Source organism: Urocitellus parryii, chromosome 15 (genome assembly GCF_045843805.1).
Source record: "Urocitellus parryii isolate mUroPar1 chromosome 15, mUroPar1.hap1, whole genome shotgun sequence".
In the NCBI taxonomy this organism is placed as follows: Eukaryota; Metazoa; Chordata; class Mammalia; order Rodentia; family Sciuridae; genus Urocitellus; species Urocitellus parryii.
The window spans coordinates 57,803,613-57,823,439 of record NC_135545.1 but is presented as its reverse complement, the minus strand read 5'-3'; the positions used below and the strand labels follow the sequence as shown (position 1 = coordinate 57,823,439).

The 19,827-nt window shown below is 54.1% G+C and overlaps 1 protein-coding gene across 1 annotated transcript in view; it reads left to right on the top strand.

The window, feature by feature from the left end:
- Positions 1-19,827, top strand: part of Fanca (FA complementation group A) — a 40,558-nt gene that overhangs the window by 6,255 nt on the left and 14,476 nt on the right. Inside the window, exons 7-25 of the mRNA XM_077793408.1 lie at positions 712-824; positions 1,464-1,546; positions 2,025-2,058; positions 2,515-2,581; positions 4,934-5,043; positions 5,770-5,846; positions 6,158-6,299; positions 6,585-6,718; positions 7,924-8,034; positions 9,723-9,818; positions 9,897-9,956; positions 11,526-11,614; positions 12,318-12,378; positions 12,456-12,505; positions 15,379-15,452; positions 17,270-17,383; positions 18,828-18,964; positions 19,290-19,360; positions 19,601-19,697. Coding sequence (XP_077649534.1) covers positions 712-824; positions 1,464-1,546; positions 2,025-2,058; positions 2,515-2,581; positions 4,934-5,043; positions 5,770-5,846; positions 6,158-6,299; positions 6,585-6,718; positions 7,924-8,034; positions 9,723-9,818; positions 9,897-9,956; positions 11,526-11,614; positions 12,318-12,378; positions 12,456-12,505; positions 15,379-15,452; positions 17,270-17,383; positions 18,828-18,964; positions 19,290-19,360; positions 19,601-19,697 — 1,720 coding nt within the window. The remainder of the gene's footprint in view (positions 1-711; positions 825-1,463; positions 1,547-2,024; positions 2,059-2,514; positions 2,582-4,933; positions 5,044-5,769; positions 5,847-6,157; positions 6,300-6,584; positions 6,719-7,923; positions 8,035-9,722; positions 9,819-9,896; positions 9,957-11,525; positions 11,615-12,317; positions 12,379-12,455; positions 12,506-15,378; positions 15,453-17,269; positions 17,384-18,827; positions 18,965-19,289; positions 19,361-19,600; positions 19,698-19,827) is intronic.

Sequence of the window (19,827 nt, the reverse complement as noted above, 5' to 3'; positions counted from 1 at the left end):
CTCAGTGTCCTAGAGCTGCCTGGAACCTGTGAGTTCCTGGGTTCTGTATACAAAACTAAACAAAACCTCTAGATGAATTAAAGAGGAAAATGTCAATACATAAAAGCCAGCCCTGGGAGGACTTTCGTGATCTTGAAGTGGGAAGCCTAAACGTGACAGAGCCAGAAGCTATACAAGGGTAGTAAACTTCACTACATGAAGTTTAGTGTGCACCTAATATACCTTGAGATGAGTGGAAATGAAAATAGTCTTCCAGAATCTGTGGAACACAGCTAAGGAAATGTTTAGAGGGCAATCCATATTTTGTAAAAGCCTATATTTCAAAAAAGAATGTTATCAATCTAGGCTTAACCTCAGAGACTAGAAAGAGAAGAGCAAGTTAAGCCAGATGGAGGGAGAAAGTAATAAGGGTTATAGCAGAAACCAGTGAAGTAGGAAACAAAGACAGAGAGTATGCGCAAAGGAGCTGCACATTTCCCGTATGTGTCCCATCCCTGATCCCCACAGTGTTCAGTGCCGATAAGTGAACCATTTGAAATTGATTGTTTCTGGGTCATTTGCAGCCAGGCAGAACCCTGTAGCTGGTCCCTGGACTTTTGGGGCAGAAAGACTAGGCTTCACAGTGGAGTGAGGGTTGCAGAAAATTGCCAGGTAAGGGGAGGCAGCCATGGGGTCAGGCAGACCCAGATCCACTGTGCGCTGTATCCCCAGCCATCCTGACATGCGGGCCGTGGTGGCGTGGCTCTTCAGGAACCTGCGCCTCCTGTGCCAGCAGATAGACACCTCCTGCCCATCCTTGGACATCGCTAGGGCTGTGCTCTCTGGTATGTTCATAGTTCCTGAGAAAAGTACCTTGGGGGCGCTGGGGTTGAGGCTCAGTGGTAGAGTGCCTGACATGCATAAGGCCGTGGGTTTGATCCTCAGCACCACATAAAAATAAAATAAAAATATAATGTCCACCTGAAAGTAAAAAGTGTTTAAAAAAAAGTTCCCTCGGCCAGTGGGAAGCCGAGCATCCGCCATGCCTGTGAGCGTGGGGCCCAGCAAGTTCGTGGTGTCCTGAATTTGCTTTTAGCCTCAGCAGTTGGAGGGGGTTGGCAGAGGCTGTGTTTTCCATTAGTGGCCAGCTCTGTCTGCTCTGTGAGCCTTGGTTGCCTGCATTGCCTGGGATCCTCCCTTGCAAAAAGCTCCTTCCTGGTGGGATGAGCTGCTTGTCCTGTATTTGCTGTGGGGGGACCATCCATGAGCCATCCCTTGAGATCTACTTCTTTGCATTAAGAGAAAAAGCCCTTAATATAAATTTGATGTATGCTAAGTACTTCCAAAATAGAGTGAGGGTCAGTCTGGCTTGGCGAGTGCGTGCATGTTGATAGGAATGGGGCTGGGTGGCCCTAGGGATCCGTGTGAGTCACAGCTGCTTGGAGACCATATGTGTGTAAATACTTTGGTTTGTGGTTTTCCAGATTTTGTGGAGCTGTTGGTTTCACAGGGATTTCAGGAAAACTCGGATCTGAGAAGAGTGGAGGAGACTGGAACAATGTCCCAGGTAGGAGGGACAGCAGAGCAGGGAGCTGTCCGACTCAGCCTCCTAGCAGCAGTGGGCTGGGGCCTGAGGAGCAGGCCCCACCAGGTCTTGGCTCCTTTTGGAACTCCTGGGCTAGTGGCTGCCATTTGTTCTGTGTCCACACTTGTAAGTTTTGCTTAAGGAAATCATTTTCTGCGAAGTGACCACTGAGGGTGTCCTGAGTTTCCAGAGGTCTCCAGGGCAGGGGTCTTCACAGCAGCACAGGTCTATCCTGGCAGGGCAGGAGGGGAGGGGGTGCAGCCAGAGCGGGGGCTGTGGGTCCCGGCCTGGACCTCGCGGGGGCATGCCTGGGTGTCATGGTGGGCAGCATTGGGGGATTTCTAGGTTTGTGAAGGAATTTTGGAGGTGCTCCTCTTTGTAGAGGTGACAGGTGTGTCTAGTGCGAGTGCGTGACTGCCCAGACACTGCCGAGTGACAGCCCTGTGCTCTGTTCTGACAGGTGGCTGCTGAGGTGCTGCAGAGCATGCTCTCATGTAAGTCAGTGGCCCCTGCAGCTGGGAACACGTGGCTGCTCAGGAGCCGTCCCAGCTTTCCGGCCTTGCCCTGGCAGTAGCTGGCCGGCGTGGTGCTGCAGAGCCCCGTTCAGTGTGGCTGCACAGTCAGCTCCAGGGCTGCACAGTGGTGCAGCTCACTGCAGCATCAGCAGCCTGCTTGTTGTGAGGAGCTGGGGACCCAGTTCAGTGGCAGAGCACTTCTAGCTTGTGCCAGGCCCTGGATTCCATCCCCAGAACCACAAAAGAAAACAAAAAGCTGGCAGGCCTCGGTGTCCTGAGGGTAGGTAACTGGCTGGCTGGACCTAGTGCCATGGGATTTAAGGGCCTGCAGAGGCCTGAGACTCAGAAATTGACCCCTTGTCCCAGAGCACTTGAGGGTGGGTGCTGACAGACTGTCAGCGCCTGCTGAGTGCTGCTTCTGTCCTGTGTTGTCAGTGGCACTTGACGCTTTGGCTGCCGGCCTTCAGGAGGAGTCCTCCGATCACAGGGTGGTGAGCTGCTGGTATGTGGGCAATTTGGGGAAGGGTCCATGCTCACAGGGAGGCCGGGGGCAGAAGCCTTTGAGTGGAGGCCTTCCCATGGTATTGAAACCCTTCTAGGGTAGCAACCCCTGGCCCAGGGCACCACTCTCTCCTTCATCTTCCAAGAGCCAGTAGGAGACCCACCCCGTACTCCTGCTTCTGGAGTCCCTCAGGAAGTGGGGCCTGGTAGTTGCTCCTCTCCCTCCTGACGTGAGCTGAGCCCCATGGCTTCCTCCTCTCTTTGCCCTCAGACCCTACCACAGAGCTTCCCAGAACAGGCTGCTGCTGTTGGTCCTCCCCCGTGGCCAGCCCCGCACTGCTCTCTGGGTCCTGCTCAGATCTGCCGCTGTCAGGCTTGGTCAGGGTGGCCTTCTCTTTCCAGGGCTCCGTAGACTCAGAGTTGAGCGTGGGAGGTGGGGGTCAGGATGTGCTTCAGTGCACAGTGGGTCAGGGCCTTGAGGGTGGAATCCCAAGAGGCCAGGTAGAGGCCCCCATATTTCCAGGTCTTCTCAGTCTTTTTTTTTAAGAGAGAGAGAGAATTTTTTTTTTTTAATATTATTTAGTTTTTGGCGGACACAACATCTTTGTATGTGGTGCTGAGGATCGAACCCGGGCCGCACACATGCCAGGCGAGCGCGCTACCGCTTGAGCCACATCCCCAGCCCTCTTCTCAGTCTTTTAATTGTTTTGCTCTTGATTTTTATCTCTTACAAGGGGCTTGATGTGCTGAATGACTCAGTGTTTCTGTTGCAGTGGTTAAAACACCATTTTGTTATCGAGTTACATGTGGTGGTAGAGTGTACTTTGACATACTATGTGTACTCACATAAGAACACTGGGAGGTTATGTTCACTTCATCCTACTGTCTTTCCCATCCCCTTCCCGTCCCCTCACTCTCCTGTCCAATCCAGTGAACCTCCACCCCCTCCACCACCCCCATTGTGAGTCGGCATCTGCATATCAGATTTTTGGGTTTGGCTTATTTCACTTAGCATGATACATTCCATCCATTTCCTGGCAAATGCTATAATCTCATTCTTTATGGCTGAGTAATTCTATTGTGTATATGTGCCACATTTTCTTTATGCATTCATAAAGGGCACCTAGGTTGATGGCATAGCTTAGCCACTGTGAATTGAGTTGCTATGAACATTGATGAGGCCATGTTGCTATAGTATGCTGATGTTAAGTCCTTTTGGGTACAAAATTAGGAGTGCACCACATTATTTGTGTGTGTGTATATGTGTGTGTGTTAGTCTGCCCAAGCTACCAGAGCAAAATATAGTGGACTGTGTGGCTTAGCAGACATTTTCTCACAGTTCTGGGTCTAAGCTGGAGTCTGAGGGCCAGCAGGTCTGGCTTCTTGTGAGGACACTCTCTGTGACCCTGTAATGAGGCCTGTGCACCTCAGGTAGGCTCCCCACTGAGCTAGGCTGGCAGGTCCGGCCCAGACGGCCCGTTGGGCCAGATCTCTGAGACAAGCTTCCTGAGTCGGGTGGCTTGCTGTGCTGTTTCTCCTCATGTCTGTGTTTGGCTGTCGTACTTTAAGTTCAGACATTCTCTCATGGGAATGGCCAGGCTCCCGCTGGCCCGGCCGCAGCGTGCTCTGTGGAGAAGGCTGGCAGGTGTAGGACTTAACTGCTGGCCCCTTGGTTCTTGCCCCCTCGCTGCCATGGCTGTGGGTGCCTTACCCGTGTGGGGGAGTCTTGCACAGTGGCAGGCGGACCCCAGCCTAGGGACATCTGCCCCATGCTCCTTCCCTGCTCTCTCGGAGTCATTGGCTTTAACAAGAGCACAGCTGCCGCAGCCACCGCCCATGCCGGGTGCTATGCCCTGGTCTGCTCCTGGTGGCTGAGGCCTCCTGGCTGCCCATTGCTGCTCAGTTACGGCCCATCCTCCTTATCTGCTTCTCGCCTCCAGCCTGCCTCTGCACTCGGCTCCTCACTGCTTCATTTCTGTCTTGATAAGACCATTTTCCTTGGATTCCACTCAAAGCCTAGAGCTGGCCAGGTGCAGTGGCCACACCTGTGATTGTAGGGACTCGGGAGGTTGAGGCAGGAGGATGCAAGTTCAAGACCAACCTGGGCAACTTAGATCCTGTCATAAAATGAAAAATAAAAAGGACTGGGGGGGTGTAGTCAGTGGTAGAGCACCCCTGGTTTCTATTCCTTGTATCAAAAGAAGAAAGAAAACACAAAAACCCCTGCAGCTTCATGGCCTGACCAAGAAAGCGCTTTTAAGGATAAAGAAAGGAATGCCTGCGAGACCCACGGTGCGAGGACTGGGCCTGAAGGGGCGGCCTTCCCTCCTGAGTCTCCCTCTGCTGTGCTCAGGCTTGGCGTGTTCCAGGCTCTCCCGAGTGGTGGGGTTTCTGCGGATGCGCTGAAGAGGTTCCTCAGCCACACCCTGACCCAGGTTCTCACTCACAGCCCTGTACTGAAAGGTAGGCCCACACCTTGGCCCCTGTGCACTCTGGGGCAGCTCCCTGGGCCCTGATGGATTCATGGCTCTGTCCTCTACAGGAACTTGGGCCCTGAGACCTGAGGGTGCAGCTTAATGCTCTGAGTAGCCCCAGGTTTTCGACAGCTCTCTATTACCAAATGTCCTTTCATTTCAAAGTGATCTCCTGTGCTAGAGGTATGCCCTTAGGGTGGAGCACTTGCCTGGAATGTGTGAGACTATGGGTTTCATCTCCAGCATTACCAAAAAATAAGATGATTCTGAGCTTTCTTACGAGAAATTAAGAGAAAACAGAAGAATTATCACTTGTCTTGCTACCAAAATAGAAATATCTGCAATGCTGCTGGAGAGGTGAAGGACCTGGAGAGAGAGGGTGGGCTCTGAGCAGACTTGCCATTGTATGTAAGGACTTGTGCAGAGCCTGAGTCCTGGGGCCAGCACCCCCAGGTCCCAAGGGAGATGGGCACTTCACTGGAGTTAAATACACAAACTTCCATGTGGAAGCTTTTTAAAAATTTTTTTTGGTTGTAGTTGGACACAATACCTTTGTTTTGTTTATTTTTATGTGGTGCTGAGGATCAAACCCAGGGCCTCGCACATTCGAGGCAAATGCTCTATTACTGAGCCACAACCCCAGCCCTCCATGTGGAAGCTTTAAAACTGTTTGATAAATGCCAACTTGAAGCTCATGTCTGTTTCCCTCCTGGAGCGTCTGATGCAATTCAGAGGCAGCGAGAGTGGAGCTTCGTCAGGACCCACCCTCTGCTCACCACGCTGTACCGCAGGGTGAGTGTCTGCTGGCTGTCCTGTGCCTGCACTGCACCCAGGGTGGGGCGGGGGCCCGATCTGAGGCTGGCTCTGGCTTCGGCTCGGTATCCTGGTCACTCCCTCATGGACACCGACCACCCCTTCTGAGACGAGTGTTTCTCCAGCCAGCGCTGGCCACTGTGAGAGGTGATGCCACTTGTTCACTCTGAGCACTCCTTGATCCCTGCTGGATCCGCCCTTTTGGTGGACCCCGACTCTGCAGGGAGAAGGACCAGTGCCGGTGCGATGGGTTTGCCGTGGTGTTGAGGGAGCTGGGACTTTGATTTCAGCTCCTGGTGATGCTGAGTCCAGAGGAGTCGGTCGGCCGTTTGCAGGAGGTTCTGGAGACACGTGAGGTCAACTGGCAGCGCGTGCTGTCCTGTGTGTCCACACTGGTCGTCTGCTTTCCAGAGGCACTGCAGCTGGTGCAAGGTGTGCACTCGGCTGTAGGGTGTGAGCGAGTGGGTGCACAGTGGTGGCAGCAGAACCTGCTGGGGGTCGAATCCACCCGAAGCCCTTCCTGCTGCCCAACTCTGAGCCCTGTTGCTGGGAAGGTCCAGATTGCCTGTGGCCGAGGAGTGAAGGAGTGGTGCTACTTCCTCTGTCCAGTGGTCTGTGCTGCAGTTGTGGCTCAGTCCTTGGGAAGCTGGTGCTTGGGAGGGCACATCCCAGCCAGGATGGCCTAATCTGCTTGCTGACAGTGTCACTGTCTGACAGATTGGGTGGCCCGTTTGATGGCCCATGCCTTCGAGAGCTACCATCTGGACAGCATGGTCACTGCCTTCCTGATTGTGCGCCAGGCTGCCCAGGAGGGCCCCTCTGTATTCCCATCCTATGCAGACTGGTTCAAGGTGAGTTTCCTGGGAAGTTGAGTGCCGTCCTCCTGGCTGGCTAGTGGAGGTACCATTGGGGTCCCAAGTGCTGCTGTCTCATGAGAAAAGAGCTTCAGGATGGCTTTGTGGCAGCGATGTCCCCGACAGGCTTCCTTGTGTGTCTCCAAGTTTTATTCTGTGTCCTCCTTCAACTGCTGGACAAAGGCTTTTTCCCTCTTTTTTTTTTTTTTTTTTTGGTGGGGGGAGGATACCAGGGATGGAACTCAGGGCCACTCGACCACTGAGCCACATCCCCAGCCCTATTTTGAATTTTATTTAGAGATAAGGTCTCACTGAGCTGCTTAGTGCCTCGCTATTGCTGAGGCTGGCTTTGAACTCGAGATCCTCCTGCCTCCACCTCTGAGCCACTGGGATTACAGGCGTGCACCACTGTGCCCAGTGCTCCTTCTCTCTTGTGGAGAGTCAGTAAACCCAGTAGGTGGGAGTGAAAGCAAGTGCTGGGCAACCTCAGCAGGACACCTGTGCCTGTGGTTTCCCTGGAGGTCTGAGTGCAGGCTTTGTCCTCGGAGGCCTGTGTCCTTGCTCTGTGTCCCTCCGTTAGTCCACCTGCTCTGTGATTTGTCCTGCAGTTCCCACACCTGCTGCTGTCAGACATGGCAATGGAGGGCTTTGGAAGTGCTGGTCAAGAGCACACCAAGCTCTTCTGTGCAGGGCAGTGGGGAAGGTACACAGGAGGCTGCTCTTGACCCAGTGTGGCCCCTGTTCTCGCTGCAGCTGGGTCCTCATGATGCCTGGAGTAGTAGCTCTGGGGTTGGCAGGAGCTGGTGCTCTGTGCCCCGTAGTCAGCACAGGGTAGGTTCTGGTCTGTGGGAGCATGCCCAGTCCTTTCCTAGGCTTGCTCTTTGCAGGTACACACTGTGTGCTCAAAGCCACTGCTGACCCAAAGCCTCCTTCCCCCTCCCGCTTTGGTCCCTGGTCCTGTTGTGGCGTCCTCTGGTAGATACCCGCTGCTCAGAATGGTTTTTGACTTTTCTTTGAGTAAACGTTCAGCCTCCTTCTCAGCCAGGGCACGGCTGTGACCTGTCTTAAGTGTGTGGACCTGAATTGCTTCTCTTGTCTCTCTTTCAGCAGCAGCTTCTGCTTGTGGGTCAGACCGAGGCAGGGCATGCACAGCCTGTGGGCAGGTACCTCACTGAGCAGCACTCTGCCTTCTCTCTCTCCAGGCCTCGTTTGGGAGTGCACGGGGCTACCACAGCTGCAGCAAGAAGGCTTTGGTCTTCCTTTTCAAGTTCCTGTCCAGCCTCGTGCCCTGGGAAGCCCCCCGGTACATGCAGGTGAGGAGCCGCCTGCAGCGGTGGTCCCTGGAGCTCTCTGCCCTCACTTGTGCGGGACGTGGGAGGGTGGAGGCCTGGGAAGATGTGGGCAAGACGAGAGGTGGTGTAGCCAGTAGAGACAGATCTCATTTTCTTTAAAAATGGTATATTTTTTAATGCGTTTAAGGAAAAGAATCTGGAAGGATATAGCCTGAACTGCCTAGGGTCACCACTCCTAGGAGTAGAGAGCAGGCAACAGACCTCTCACGAGTTTACTGTAGTTTGAGTTTTCCTAACAAGTCCATTTTAGTTTCATGACAAGCCCCAGGCTGGGTGTGGGCGTCCACCTGGGGCCTCTCCCACAGAGAGGCTGGGGAAGGAAGTTAGAGACCTTTGGTTCATCAGCTAACTGCCCCAGTGTAGCCTGGTTTTGTTAGCGTATTGTGATCACATGTGGTGTGCAGGTAGCTTGGGCAGAACTGTACATGCAGGGAGTTTGATGTCGGCCCTCCTGGGCCCCTCCTCTTCCCTCCCCCGTCTCCCTCCTCTGTCTTCTGGTCTTCCTTTCCCTGTTGTTGATGTTTGATTGGTGCTTGCTACAGTACGTAAGTTCATGTGCATGTACGAGACATGATTCTGTTAGGTTCACTCCACATTTTTCTCCTTTTCCCATTCCTTCTCCCTCTGGTCCTCCTCCTACCCACTGATCTTCCCTGTGTTTCTGTGTCTTCATGAAATCCGGTCCCCTCCCCAACTTTCCCTTACTTTCCTTTATCTTCCTCATGGGAGAGAAAACATTTGATCCTTGACTTTCTGAGTCCGGCTTACCTAGCATGGTGTTCTCAATTTCTATCCATTTACCTGCAGATGCTGTGATTTTACTCTCATTATGGCTGGGTAGAACTCCGCTTTGTACACATGCACATTTTCTCTATCTGTTCCTCTGTTTACGGGCACCTGTTCTGGTTCCATAGCTTGGCTGCTGAGAATCATGCTGTTGTGGATACTGACATCTCAGCCTCTACTCAGGAGTCCCCACTACATTCCAGAGGGGCTGTGCCCCCACAGCCAGGGGCTAGATCCTGCTGCGCCTGCCCACTCCCAGCTCTGGGCTGCTTCTGGGTGCTGTTGTGCTGAGGGAGGAGGAGCAGTCAATCTGAGCCCCCTGTGCACCCCAGCCCCCACCTCTGCGGTCCCCAAGGCCTTCTCCTGCGCCCTGGCCTGTGCAGAGCCTCTCCCGCATTCAGCCACCTGCCCTCTCCTGGGTCTCTGTGGTAGCTTCTCTGCCTTTTTTGCCTCTGGTGCAGCTCCAGCTGCTGGCCAGAGCCTGGGTTAGTCCTTGCAGGCCGTGTCTTTCTGGGCTCCTGTTCCATTGTCATTTCCCCCTGGACACAAGCTCAGTGTGGGGCGGTGGGTGCCCTTTTCACAGCACACTGCCTACCACGGATCCATCATTCTGGTGGTGTCGCAGATGTGGCATTGGTGTGGACCTGCTGTCCTCTGGTTGACCGGGATGTTGGTGGGTCTGTGCAGCTGCAGGTGCCGCTGTACCTGGAGCCTCTGGCTGCCTGGCCCTGGCGTCAGAGTTTCTTCTCTGCATTCTGCCTGGAGGTGGCCCTCCACTGCCCAGCATGTGTTGGGCCGCTGTGGCCGTCTTGGTGTGGCAGTGCCTGGTGCCCTGGGACTGATGTTGCCATGTGTCCTCGCAGGTGCATGTTCTCTACCCGCCCCTGGTGCCCGGGAAGTACCGCACCCTCCTCACTGACTACGTGGCCCTGGCCAAGACACGGCTGGCTGACCTCAAGGCAAGTCTGCGTGCGCTGGGCCTGCCAGCACCACTGAAGCCATCTTTGTTTTCATGTTCTTGTTTTTCTTTTCTGAAGGTTTCTCTGGAGAATATGGGGCTCTACGAGCATTTGTCCTCAAGTGAGGATGTCACAGAGGTGGGTCACCTTGGGCTGCTCTGTGGGTCTGGGGTCCGGCCCTCATTCCTGGGCCTCAAGCTCCAGCTCCTGGGCTCTCTCTGTCCTGCGCCTGGCTCGCGGCAGTTCCCTGAGGGCGTCTGGTCAGTAGTGGCCCACAGGTGCCTCATTTGGGGTGGCTTGCTGCCAGGGTCTCACCTACACCCCGAGTAGGCGATGGAAATGAGTTCCTCTTGGTGGAATGGGCTGGCTGCAGAATAAAAAAGCCAAGAAAGAGAAAATGAGGAAAAAACCACAGGGCACAGAAAGTGATTTTTAAAAGCAGGGGCGGGAGGGGGTAGCCGATCTTAGGGACTGAGTTTTCACACTAAAAAGAAACCCAGGGCAAGGTGGAGCCCATGCTGGCTTTATTTATTATCAGGGAACATCAAAGGTTTTCCAGGGAATGTTCTTTTCCAAATCAGGTGGGAGGTGGGCTGTCCAGTTTCCAACGAGTTACGCCCAACTCCAGAGGCTATGAGAGGGGTCTTCCTTAGTAGAGCAGAGATAGAGGTCATGTGCATTGGGCAATCCATTGAATGGGAGGAACCATAGAATAGCTAGGTCTCCCTGGCTTCCATACAAAGAGAAGACCATCAAGTAATTCATGGTGGCTCTCCGTACCAGGGCTTCTCAGCATTTGTGGGCTGGAGTGGAGAGGTGAGAGGTGGTTGGCTGCATTTGTCTAGGAATTAAAGAGAAGTGCCAGTGGTTGTTATGGACCAGATGTCAGCTGGCCATGTGACGCATGTGTTGCTGTAGAAACAGCTTCTCCATCTTTTAAGACTCTGTGCTGCTGTGAGTTGCTGAAGAATAGGTACAGAGGCCACTGAAGTGCTCGGTGAACCACTGCCAGGCCTTGTCCTTGGAGATTTGGTGCTATTTATAAGTTACTCATGACTGACTTCTCATAATTTTAAATTTCAAAAGTTAAGTCTCCACTTGTTCCCACCTAGGAATCCCCTTGAGGGCAGCCCCTGACATCTTAGAGCGGGCAGCAGATAGCATCCCACTCAATCTAGGCGCTCTGGCTTCTCTAGAGGGCTGAGCTGTCCCCAAGGGCCCAGGCTGCTGGGTTACTGCTTTTGAGGGCAGAAGACAGCCAGTGTGGCCTCTTTCCCTGTTTGCATGTATCTGGAGGGTCTATGTGCACATTCCAGGTCCCCTTTACCTCTCTGCATGCATTTGGAGGATCCATGTGCGTGTCCCAGTTCCACTTGCTGGGTAGTACCCTCCTCAACCTTCACCTTCATTTATGTAGTTTTTGCATAAATGAAGGGCCTAAAACATGCTGAGCATGTGCTCAGCTGTGCTACTTCCCAGCCCTAAGCTTTTACCTCCCGATTGCTGAGAATCCTGGCAGCGCCAATGTTAGCCCGCTCTGTCACATTGTCCCCCATGCCAACTAAAGTGGAACAGCAGGCATGCCACTTAAGGCGGCTCCAGAGTGGCTCTTGCAGCCCTCTCCCACATGCAGGTCCAAGAAGGTGGGGCTTACGGGTTGGCCTCTGCTTCCTTACCTCCCTTTTTCTCCTCCCTTTGCAGAACCAGCCCCACAGCCAGGCAGCTCAAGACGTGGAGAAGGCCCTCCTAGTGTTTGAGCACACGGGGAAGATCCCAGTCCCGGTCATGGAGGCCAGGTAGGGGGCTGCTGGGCACGGTGGTGGCAGGGTCAAAAGCTGTGTCCTGCTGCAAGTTACAGGTGCTCTTCCTCTCAGAAACAGCCAGTGGGTGCCCTGGAGTCACATGGGAGGGAAGACCACAGGCCAGTAGCAGTGGTGGGTTTTTGTATTTTTGGTGCTGGATTAAACCCAGAGATGCCTAAGTGCTGAGCTACATCCCCAGCCCTTTTGATTTTGAGACTGGAGTCGTCTCACTAAGTTGCTACGGCTGGTCTTGAACTTGCAATGCTCTTGCCTCAGCCTCGGGAGTCTCTGAGATTATCAGTGCTCGCCACGATGCCTAACCCAACGATGGTTTTCTAATCAATGCTTGCTTAGGGACCAAAATGGAGTCAGTCCAGGGAATTGCACAGCAAACTTGATTGGATTCAGTGTGGTCCTAAAACACCCAGAATTGTGGTTGCTACCAGTGCAGGCAACACTGACTGTAGCTCCTGGGATTGAGCGCAGATCCAAGGAGAGAATGGTCCCCACTGACCCTGCCTACTCCTGGGCAGGCGGTCGTGTCCCAGACTCCCTGGAGTGCAGGGCTGTCGCCCCACTGATGCCCTCTGCAAGACTCATCCCAGCATCCTGGAAAGAGAACGGCAGACGGGTAGGCAGCAGCCTTGTGCAGAGCACCTGGGCTGACTGTGGTGCTGTCTGCTTCTCTGTGCTGCAGCATATTCAGGAGGTCCTACTACCTGTCCCACTTCCTGCCTGCCCTGCTCACACCGCGAGTGGTGAGTACGACGTGTCCAGGCAGGTGGCCACCTCTGGAATCGAGACACTCCTCACTGGGCTCTGGTTCTTTCCCCAGCTCCCGTCAGCCCCGGATTCCCGAGAGGCTCTCATAGAAGCCCTGAAGAGGTACGTGGGAGCTTTCCCAGAAGGGCTTTGATGATGCAGAGAAGTGTGATTCTCTAATTTTAGAGAAATGTCTTCAACCTGTGTTTATTGTAAAATGTTGGCTCCAAAAGTAGTTGGTTCTGATTTTTTTTAAGCAAAATTTGCTCAATTCTCAATATCACCACTTAATATCATTCTTGAGTGAAACTTTGGGAGACTGGGTTAGTTTTGACGTTCCAGTTCATAATTGTGGTAAGAGGATTTAGGGACAGAAGGAAAGGAAGAGCCTGAAGAAGCCTCAGGTGGAAGGACTAGGGTGGCCCTCGAGATTCACCAGGATCCTGGGGTCTTGGCCTCCACGGGTGGGGGAGGGTGGGTGCCTGCAAGGCCCTTCTTCCTGAGGGAGGTAGGAAGTGCCTGCTGTTTCCAGGGCCCATGGGGGCTGGCAGGAAAAACCTCTAGCATCCTTGTTTTTATTTATTTGTGATATAAATAAAGTATTTCTGATACATAGAACTGCACCTACAGCAATTTAAAACACATTTAAAGTACCACCATGAACCTCCACCCATATTTTGCTGTCTTTGCCTTTTAAAATAGATTCTTTCCGCTAGGCCAAAGCCCTTGGGTGTTTCCACACCCTCACCAGCATTGTTTTCATTTTTCCGTAGGAGCATTTCCAGTGGGTTCGAGTTGGCATCTTGTGTGTGTGGGTTTTGTTTGTTTTTTTTTTGGTGTGGGGGGGATTGCGGTTAGAATCCAGGGGCCCTCAACCACTGAGCCACATCCCCAGCCCTATTTTGTATTTTATTTATGGTCTCGCTGATTTGCTTAGTGGCTTGCTGTTGCTGAGGTTGGCTTTGAACTCACAGTCCTCCTGCCTCAGCCTCCCGAGCTGCTGGGGTTACAGGTGTGCTCCATTGCTCCTGGCTCACACATCAGTTTTTCGTCTTCAGCTGCGACCAACACAGCCATAGCTTCCCTTGGTGGCCCATCGTACTCTGGCTCTGTTCTAGCTGCTGTGTGGCGTTCTCTCTCTGCCTGAGCACCCTCTCAGCACACACCACTCATCAGGTCTCACAGACTGAACGACCAACAGCTGTCCATGCCTGCAGGCTGGACTCTTGAAGCACAACTTCAGTGAACATCCTCAGGGTGTGTCCGGGAACACTGGGAGCTTCTAGGCAGTGACAGTGAGTTTTCCGTTCTCCAGTGTGCATCTTTTTGTGCATCTTTTGTAGATGACTACTGAGTACCTAGATTTCATTGCTACGGCAAACAGCATGTTCTCTTGAATTCTTTCTTCGGGTATGGCTGAGGTTTGGGTATCCTGGTGTCTAGCATCTATTCTGGTTGTTAGCCGCTGGCCTCTTGCCTACTGTCAAGCTATGTTAGGAAGGAGTTTTGGTTTAACCTAGAACGACAGCAGTCTGGAGCTGGCATCCCCTGCTGATCCTCACTGCAGTAGGAATGCAGCTGAGAGTCACCCTGGATCAGGGGCTTGAGGTGACGGCTCTGGGTGTGTCTCTGTGTGGAGGAGGCCCCTCTCGCTGGCCCACTCAGGACTTCCTGAGGGGTTGAGTTCTCAGGACGATCATGCTCCTCTTCTGGTCCTGTGGTAATGCCTGAGGTAGGTTTTTCCTGCTGTTGAAGTGTCCTTGCCTTCCTGGGATGTCCCTGCTGGGATGAGGTTTTGTTAGGAACTGCTGGATGTGATATGGTGATGGTCGGGGCAAGTTTCACAAAGCCTGAGCCTGATCCTCTTCGTGTACCTTGGCTGCCTAGGCAGTGACGTTTTCGTGCTTTACAAGATGGATGGTGGTTTTCTTCTGTGCCCTGAGCAATGTGTGGAACTGAGATTCCTATGGCTGCGGCTTGGGCCACGCTTGGCTGCATAGCTGTCTGGTCCTGATGACGTCTGTGGTGAATAGCTATTAGGTTAGCCAGGTTTTGGGGGGTTTTTTTTATTCCTCTTGAGTCTTTTGTAGGTTTCTAGAAAACCTGTGTCATCTAGGTTTCAAATTCATTGACCGAGCATTGTGCAGACAGTGCTGTGGGGAGCCAGCAGGGGCTGGTGCTGCCTGGACACAGGGCAGTAGGCCATGGCACAGGACATGGAGGACAATTGCGTTGCCACAGATAGGTCACCAAGCCTCCTTCCAGGGTGGGGACTACTTGTTACATCTGATGCAGAGGCCTGTAGTGCATTCTGCCAGCCCTAGGGACAGCATCGAAAGTGCTTGCTGCAGGCCCTGGGAGGGATCAGCACAGATGCCCAATGGGTCGGTCTGCGCCTGGCACCTGCAAAGAGACTGGCAAGAAATGAGCATGAGGGCCTAGCTGGGCTCCAGATTAAAGCCCAGAGCGGCAGAGCAGAGTTCCGGGAGGCAGCCTGGAGATGGGTCACACAGGCTGTCCGCGAGTTCTGCCTGGGTGTGACAGTGTCACTTGGGTCTTCCAGGTCTTCTTAGTAGTGATGGCTATTCATAATCACGCTTGGTGTGTTGTGGAGGAAGTACCATGCAAAGCCGATGTATGTTTTTTTCTTAAACCATTATGGAACCTGGTGCAGTGGCACACACCTGTGATCCCAGCGACTTGGGAGGCTGAGGCAGGGGAATCATAAGTTCAAGGCCAGGCTCAGCAACTTAGCAAGACCTTAAGCAACTCAGTGAGATCCTGTCTCAAAATAAAAAGGGCTGGGATGTGGCTCAGTGGTTAGGTGCCTCTGGGTTCCATCCCTGGTAACAAACAAAAACCAGGATAGTACTATACACAGTGAGGTATCATTTATTTAAATTTAATGTTTTTTACTTTGCAAAACAGTTTAGGAGTCAGAAACTAGGGAATTAAATTGTCATGATTGACTTGAATATTGTTGTCTTCTGATCCAGAGCAGATAAAATCCCCCAGTCTCTGTATGCTGCCTACTGCCAAGCCTGCTCCACTGCTGAGAAGCCTCCAGAAGGTAGTCTTGCCCTTGCTGGGGCTGATGCTTCCCATTTCCCTGGCTCAGAGTCCCTGCCCCCAAGGCTGCATCAGTGACCGCCAGGGCTGTTCATAGTGACACTGAATGAGATGGGGGTTCCATAGGTTGCCTTAACCTGGCTCTTATAAGGGGTGCCTGTGCTGACTCCTGCAGGCACAGCAGGTGCCATGATGTGTGGCTACTCTGGTGCCTTAGATGGCCCCGTGAAGCACATAGGGAACGGCTGGTGGTGGAGGCCCCACTTGCTCTGTGAGCACGGAGCGCGAGGCGGAGCTCCACAGCCCTGCAGGTCGCTGTCGCACACGTCTGCACGTGCACACCCGGGTCCTTTCTGCCAGCTCTTGCAGCAGCAGGGAAGGGCCCTGTCCAGAGCAAACTGGTGCTTTGCCCTGTCATTTTGTCACAGGGACCAGCACCTCATCATTGAAGCAGAGAGTTTGTGGGTTTTGGTTTTGGGTTCTCTTCCTGGTGCTGAGGTTAATCCTAGCAATACACTGCCACTGAGCTGCACCATCCCTTTTTATTTTCTGCTTTGAGACAGGTTCTCACTAAGCTGCCTCCAACTTGTGATCCTCCTGTTTCAGCCTCTAAATCACTAGCACTGCAGGCGTACTGTGTCCATCTTTGTGTTTGTTCCTTTTTTATGTCCCTTGACATCTGTAGGGCCATGCAGGCTGAACAAGCCTGTTCTGTTTGACAGAGTCCTCTCTCCAGTTCTATTTCCAGCCCTCCTTCCATAGGCCTAGACAGTTCCCCACGGTTGTGGAGGCCCAGGAGACTCCAATGGGCAGAGTCTGAAGCTCTGGCAGGGACCAGTGCTGTGTTGGGGACAGCTGGGAGGTCTGACGCCTTCGCCACATGGTGAGGGCTTCTCTCCAGAGAGTTGCCCTCCTTCACACCTTCCTGCTTTAGGGGACCAAGCCCTAACCCTCATGCTTCTAGGCAAGTGCTCTACCACCGAGCTGTACTTCCCAGAAATTTTTTTGATACCCAGGATTGAACCCAGGGAGTGCTTCACCACTGGGTCACATCCCCAAACCTTTTCGTTTTATTTTGAGTCAGGGTCTTGGTAAGTTGCTGAGGCTGGCTTTAAACCTGCTACCCTCCTGCCTCAGCCTCCGGGATTACATGTGTGTGCCACTGTGCCCGGCCGACCCAGACCTTTTTAAGTTTTGTTTTGAGACTCAGATTCATGACCCATGCTGAGTCGCTGGGTCACAGGCCTGCGACCCTGCCCTCAGCTCCTGGGTCCCCAGGTGCTTTCATGGTGTGTGGTGGAGTTCTCGAGCAGAGCCGTGGCTGCCAGTTCCTGCTGGGCGAGACCCACAGGCGCAGCGTGCACTGGTGAGTGTGTGCCTCTGCAGCCAAGCCACATGTGAGCTTGCTTTGCTCTAAGGCACGCCTCTCCTTTTCTAGCGAAAACGATGTGAGAGTTTAAACCAGGATCTTTTGCCAACGTGTCTCCTGAGTAGATGTAGCCGAGGCTGAGCTGGTGACAGTCGCCAGCTCTGTCCCAGGCCTGCTCTGGGGATGTGGATGTGTGGCTGCCTCCCTCAGTCGTCCAGCGGGGACGCCCACCTGCCCCTGACCCCCGTCTGTGCAGCTGTTTCCATCACATCTGTGCTTTTCACACTCACGGCTGTGGTCTGCAAAACTGCTTTTCTTCACTTTGTTTATAAGCATTTTGATGTGACACGCTGTACACAGTGTCAGAGACAGGATCCATTGTCTGTCCTTGACACCTAGGCCTGGCATCTGCAGGAACCTGAGTTTCCCCTCTGCCTCCCCTCCCTCAGGTGCAGCCTTGGGAATGAGGGCAGAACCCACCCATGCCGAGGAGCCCCTGGGACCACTCAGGGTGGCGCTGAGAGAACTCAGAGCCTTGATGGCAGACCCCACCCAGGCTGACGGTGAGGACGGGGTGTCTGATAGAGTGTGTGTGTGGGCTTGGAGCCATGGCAGTGGAGGCTGTGCCTTTCCTCTGGTCTCACTGCAGCTGCCTAGACCCTGGGCAAAGATGAACTCTGTGCTATTTGGCAGCCAGTGGGATAGGCAATGGAGGAAGAAAGCTGAGCAGAGCTCGTAGGAGGCTGTTTCTCCATTATCCTGGCTGTCTGCGTTAATGTGAAGTACACTGGGCCTCTACTCTGTCTCTGAAACACTGAGTGGGGGTGAAGGCTTCATGCATGGAGTGAGAGCATGCATAGCCCCTTAGCACTTGGTGCAACCCAGCAGTCTGTGGCAGTGAAAACTGACTGCAGGACGTTCAGATTCTTACTAGGATGCAGAATCTGAAATAAGTAAGCCACGTTTCCTGAGCGTATTGCCGCTTACTGTTGCTATAACAAAATACCCAACGCTGGGTAATCTTTAAAGAAATAAGATATATTTTTAGTTCACAGTTCTGGAGGCTGGCAGTCCAAGGCTTGACTGTATGTGCAGAAGGGCACAGGCAAGCAGGAGGCCAGAGAGACCAGGACGATCAGGCCTGTGCTTTTGTGACAGTCTCTCAGCCTCCTGGGAGGCCCAGTAGTGTCCTGGAGAGCCACAGCAGGCCTTGTGAGGTGATGCCCCGGGTACCCCACCACCACCCACCAGTGCCACCACCCAGGGAACAAACCACGCCCACCGTCACAGAGTGACCAGTTTCAGTGGTCACACAGACAGCCCCTCAGCACTGCAGCTCTGGGGTGCAGCCCCTCCCTGAGGCCGCCTGCGCAGGCTGGAGACACAGCCTTTCAGAGCCGTGCTCACATGGTCCTGGGGTGCTCTTGTGGTGTTTTTTGAGGCTGGGCTTGCTAGACTCAAACACCTGGGCTCTAGTGATGCCCCTGCCTCAGTCTCCCCAGTGGTCGCACCACAGGCCTGTGCTGCCATGGCCTGGCCAGGACCTGGCCCTTGGAGGGCACTGTGAAGAGTTCTGCTCTTAAGCCAGAACCTGAAAAGGTCAGCTCAGCTGCTTTCTGAGCCACAGGTTTGCATGCTTGAGTGGGGTGGTCGGCCTTCGTCTTGCCCCGGGTGTCCAGTGCCTTGTGGGAGGGTGGGGCTGGGGTTTCAGAAGCCAAAGGCTGATCCAGGAAGGAGGAGCAATGGAAGCAGGCCCAGCATGTCCACACCACATGTGCTCAGTGTCACGAGGCATAGGTCCCCGTGTGTCCGTCGTCTGATTACTGCCTCCCGCAATGAGAATGAGCTCTGCCACTGCCTGGCTGGGGTGTGGGAGCCACCAGGCCCTCCACGAGGGGTAGGCCAGCTGGTGGCCGAGGCTTTTTAGCTTTCTGCGAGGCCATGTCAGCCCCTGAGCACTGGTCTACCCCGTTTCCTGTCTTCCCTGACGGGTTTCTCTACCTGCAGTTATATCTGCTCAGATGGCCGTGGTTTCTGAACGACTGAGCGCAGCCTTGGGGCGTGGTGAGGATGACAGCCTCCGGGGCAGGGGGAGGATTCAGCTCAACGTCCTTGCTCCAGAACTTCAGCAGCAGGAGCAGCTGGTGGGTGCAGGCTGTGGCACCAGCCGCCTCGTAGGTTATGTCAGGAGCTGGGTCAGGCTTCAAAGACCTGGGCCCTCCCTGCCCAGGCCAGCCAGCCCGTTTGTGAGAGTCCCGGCTGCAGACACCTTCTGCAGCCCCAGGCCTGAGTCTCTGCTCACCCTTTTGGGCTGCTCAGCATTGATTTCCAGGTCCTGGAAGAGTCCTGGAATCGGCAGGGGTGGGGGTCCCGGGACCAGCTGCACTGCTGTCTCCCTAGTGCTTGTGCAGGCTGTTTCCCGTGGCCAGTGGTGGGAGCTACAGCCGTTGGTGGCCATGTCCCTCCCAGGTGGTGGACCTCCTGCTCTCAGCTTTCTGTCAGAGCCTGATGGTGGCCTCCAGCTCTGCCCCTCCAGAGAGGTAAGGGCTCAGGAGTTTGGGTGATCCTGGGCTGTCCTGGGCCAGGCAGGAGTGAGCTCAACTTCCAGGAGCAGGTGTCCAGGCCGACTTCCAAAAAGTGGGGATCTGTAGAAGTCTTGTTGTCCTTGGCCCTTGTGTGGAGGAATGACCTGGCCCTTTGTGGGCCTCTGCACCTGGATCAGCTGCGGGAGTGGTGTGTGGGGCTGTGAGGGGCCAGGGCCTCACCTCTGTTGTCTACAGGCAGGGCCCCTGGGCAGCCGCCTTTGTGAGGACCCTGTGTGGACCTACGCTGCTCCCTGCAGTCCTCACCCGCCTCTGCCAGCTGCTCCACCACCAGGTAGGCTCGCCCTTCATGCAGGCCACACGGGGGGCTGCTCCAAGGGCTGGGCAGCCAGGCTAGTCCTCCAAGCACAGGAGCCTTCTGGCTGGGGGGCTGTCACCAGCTCTGCCACTTATCCCTCTTTTCA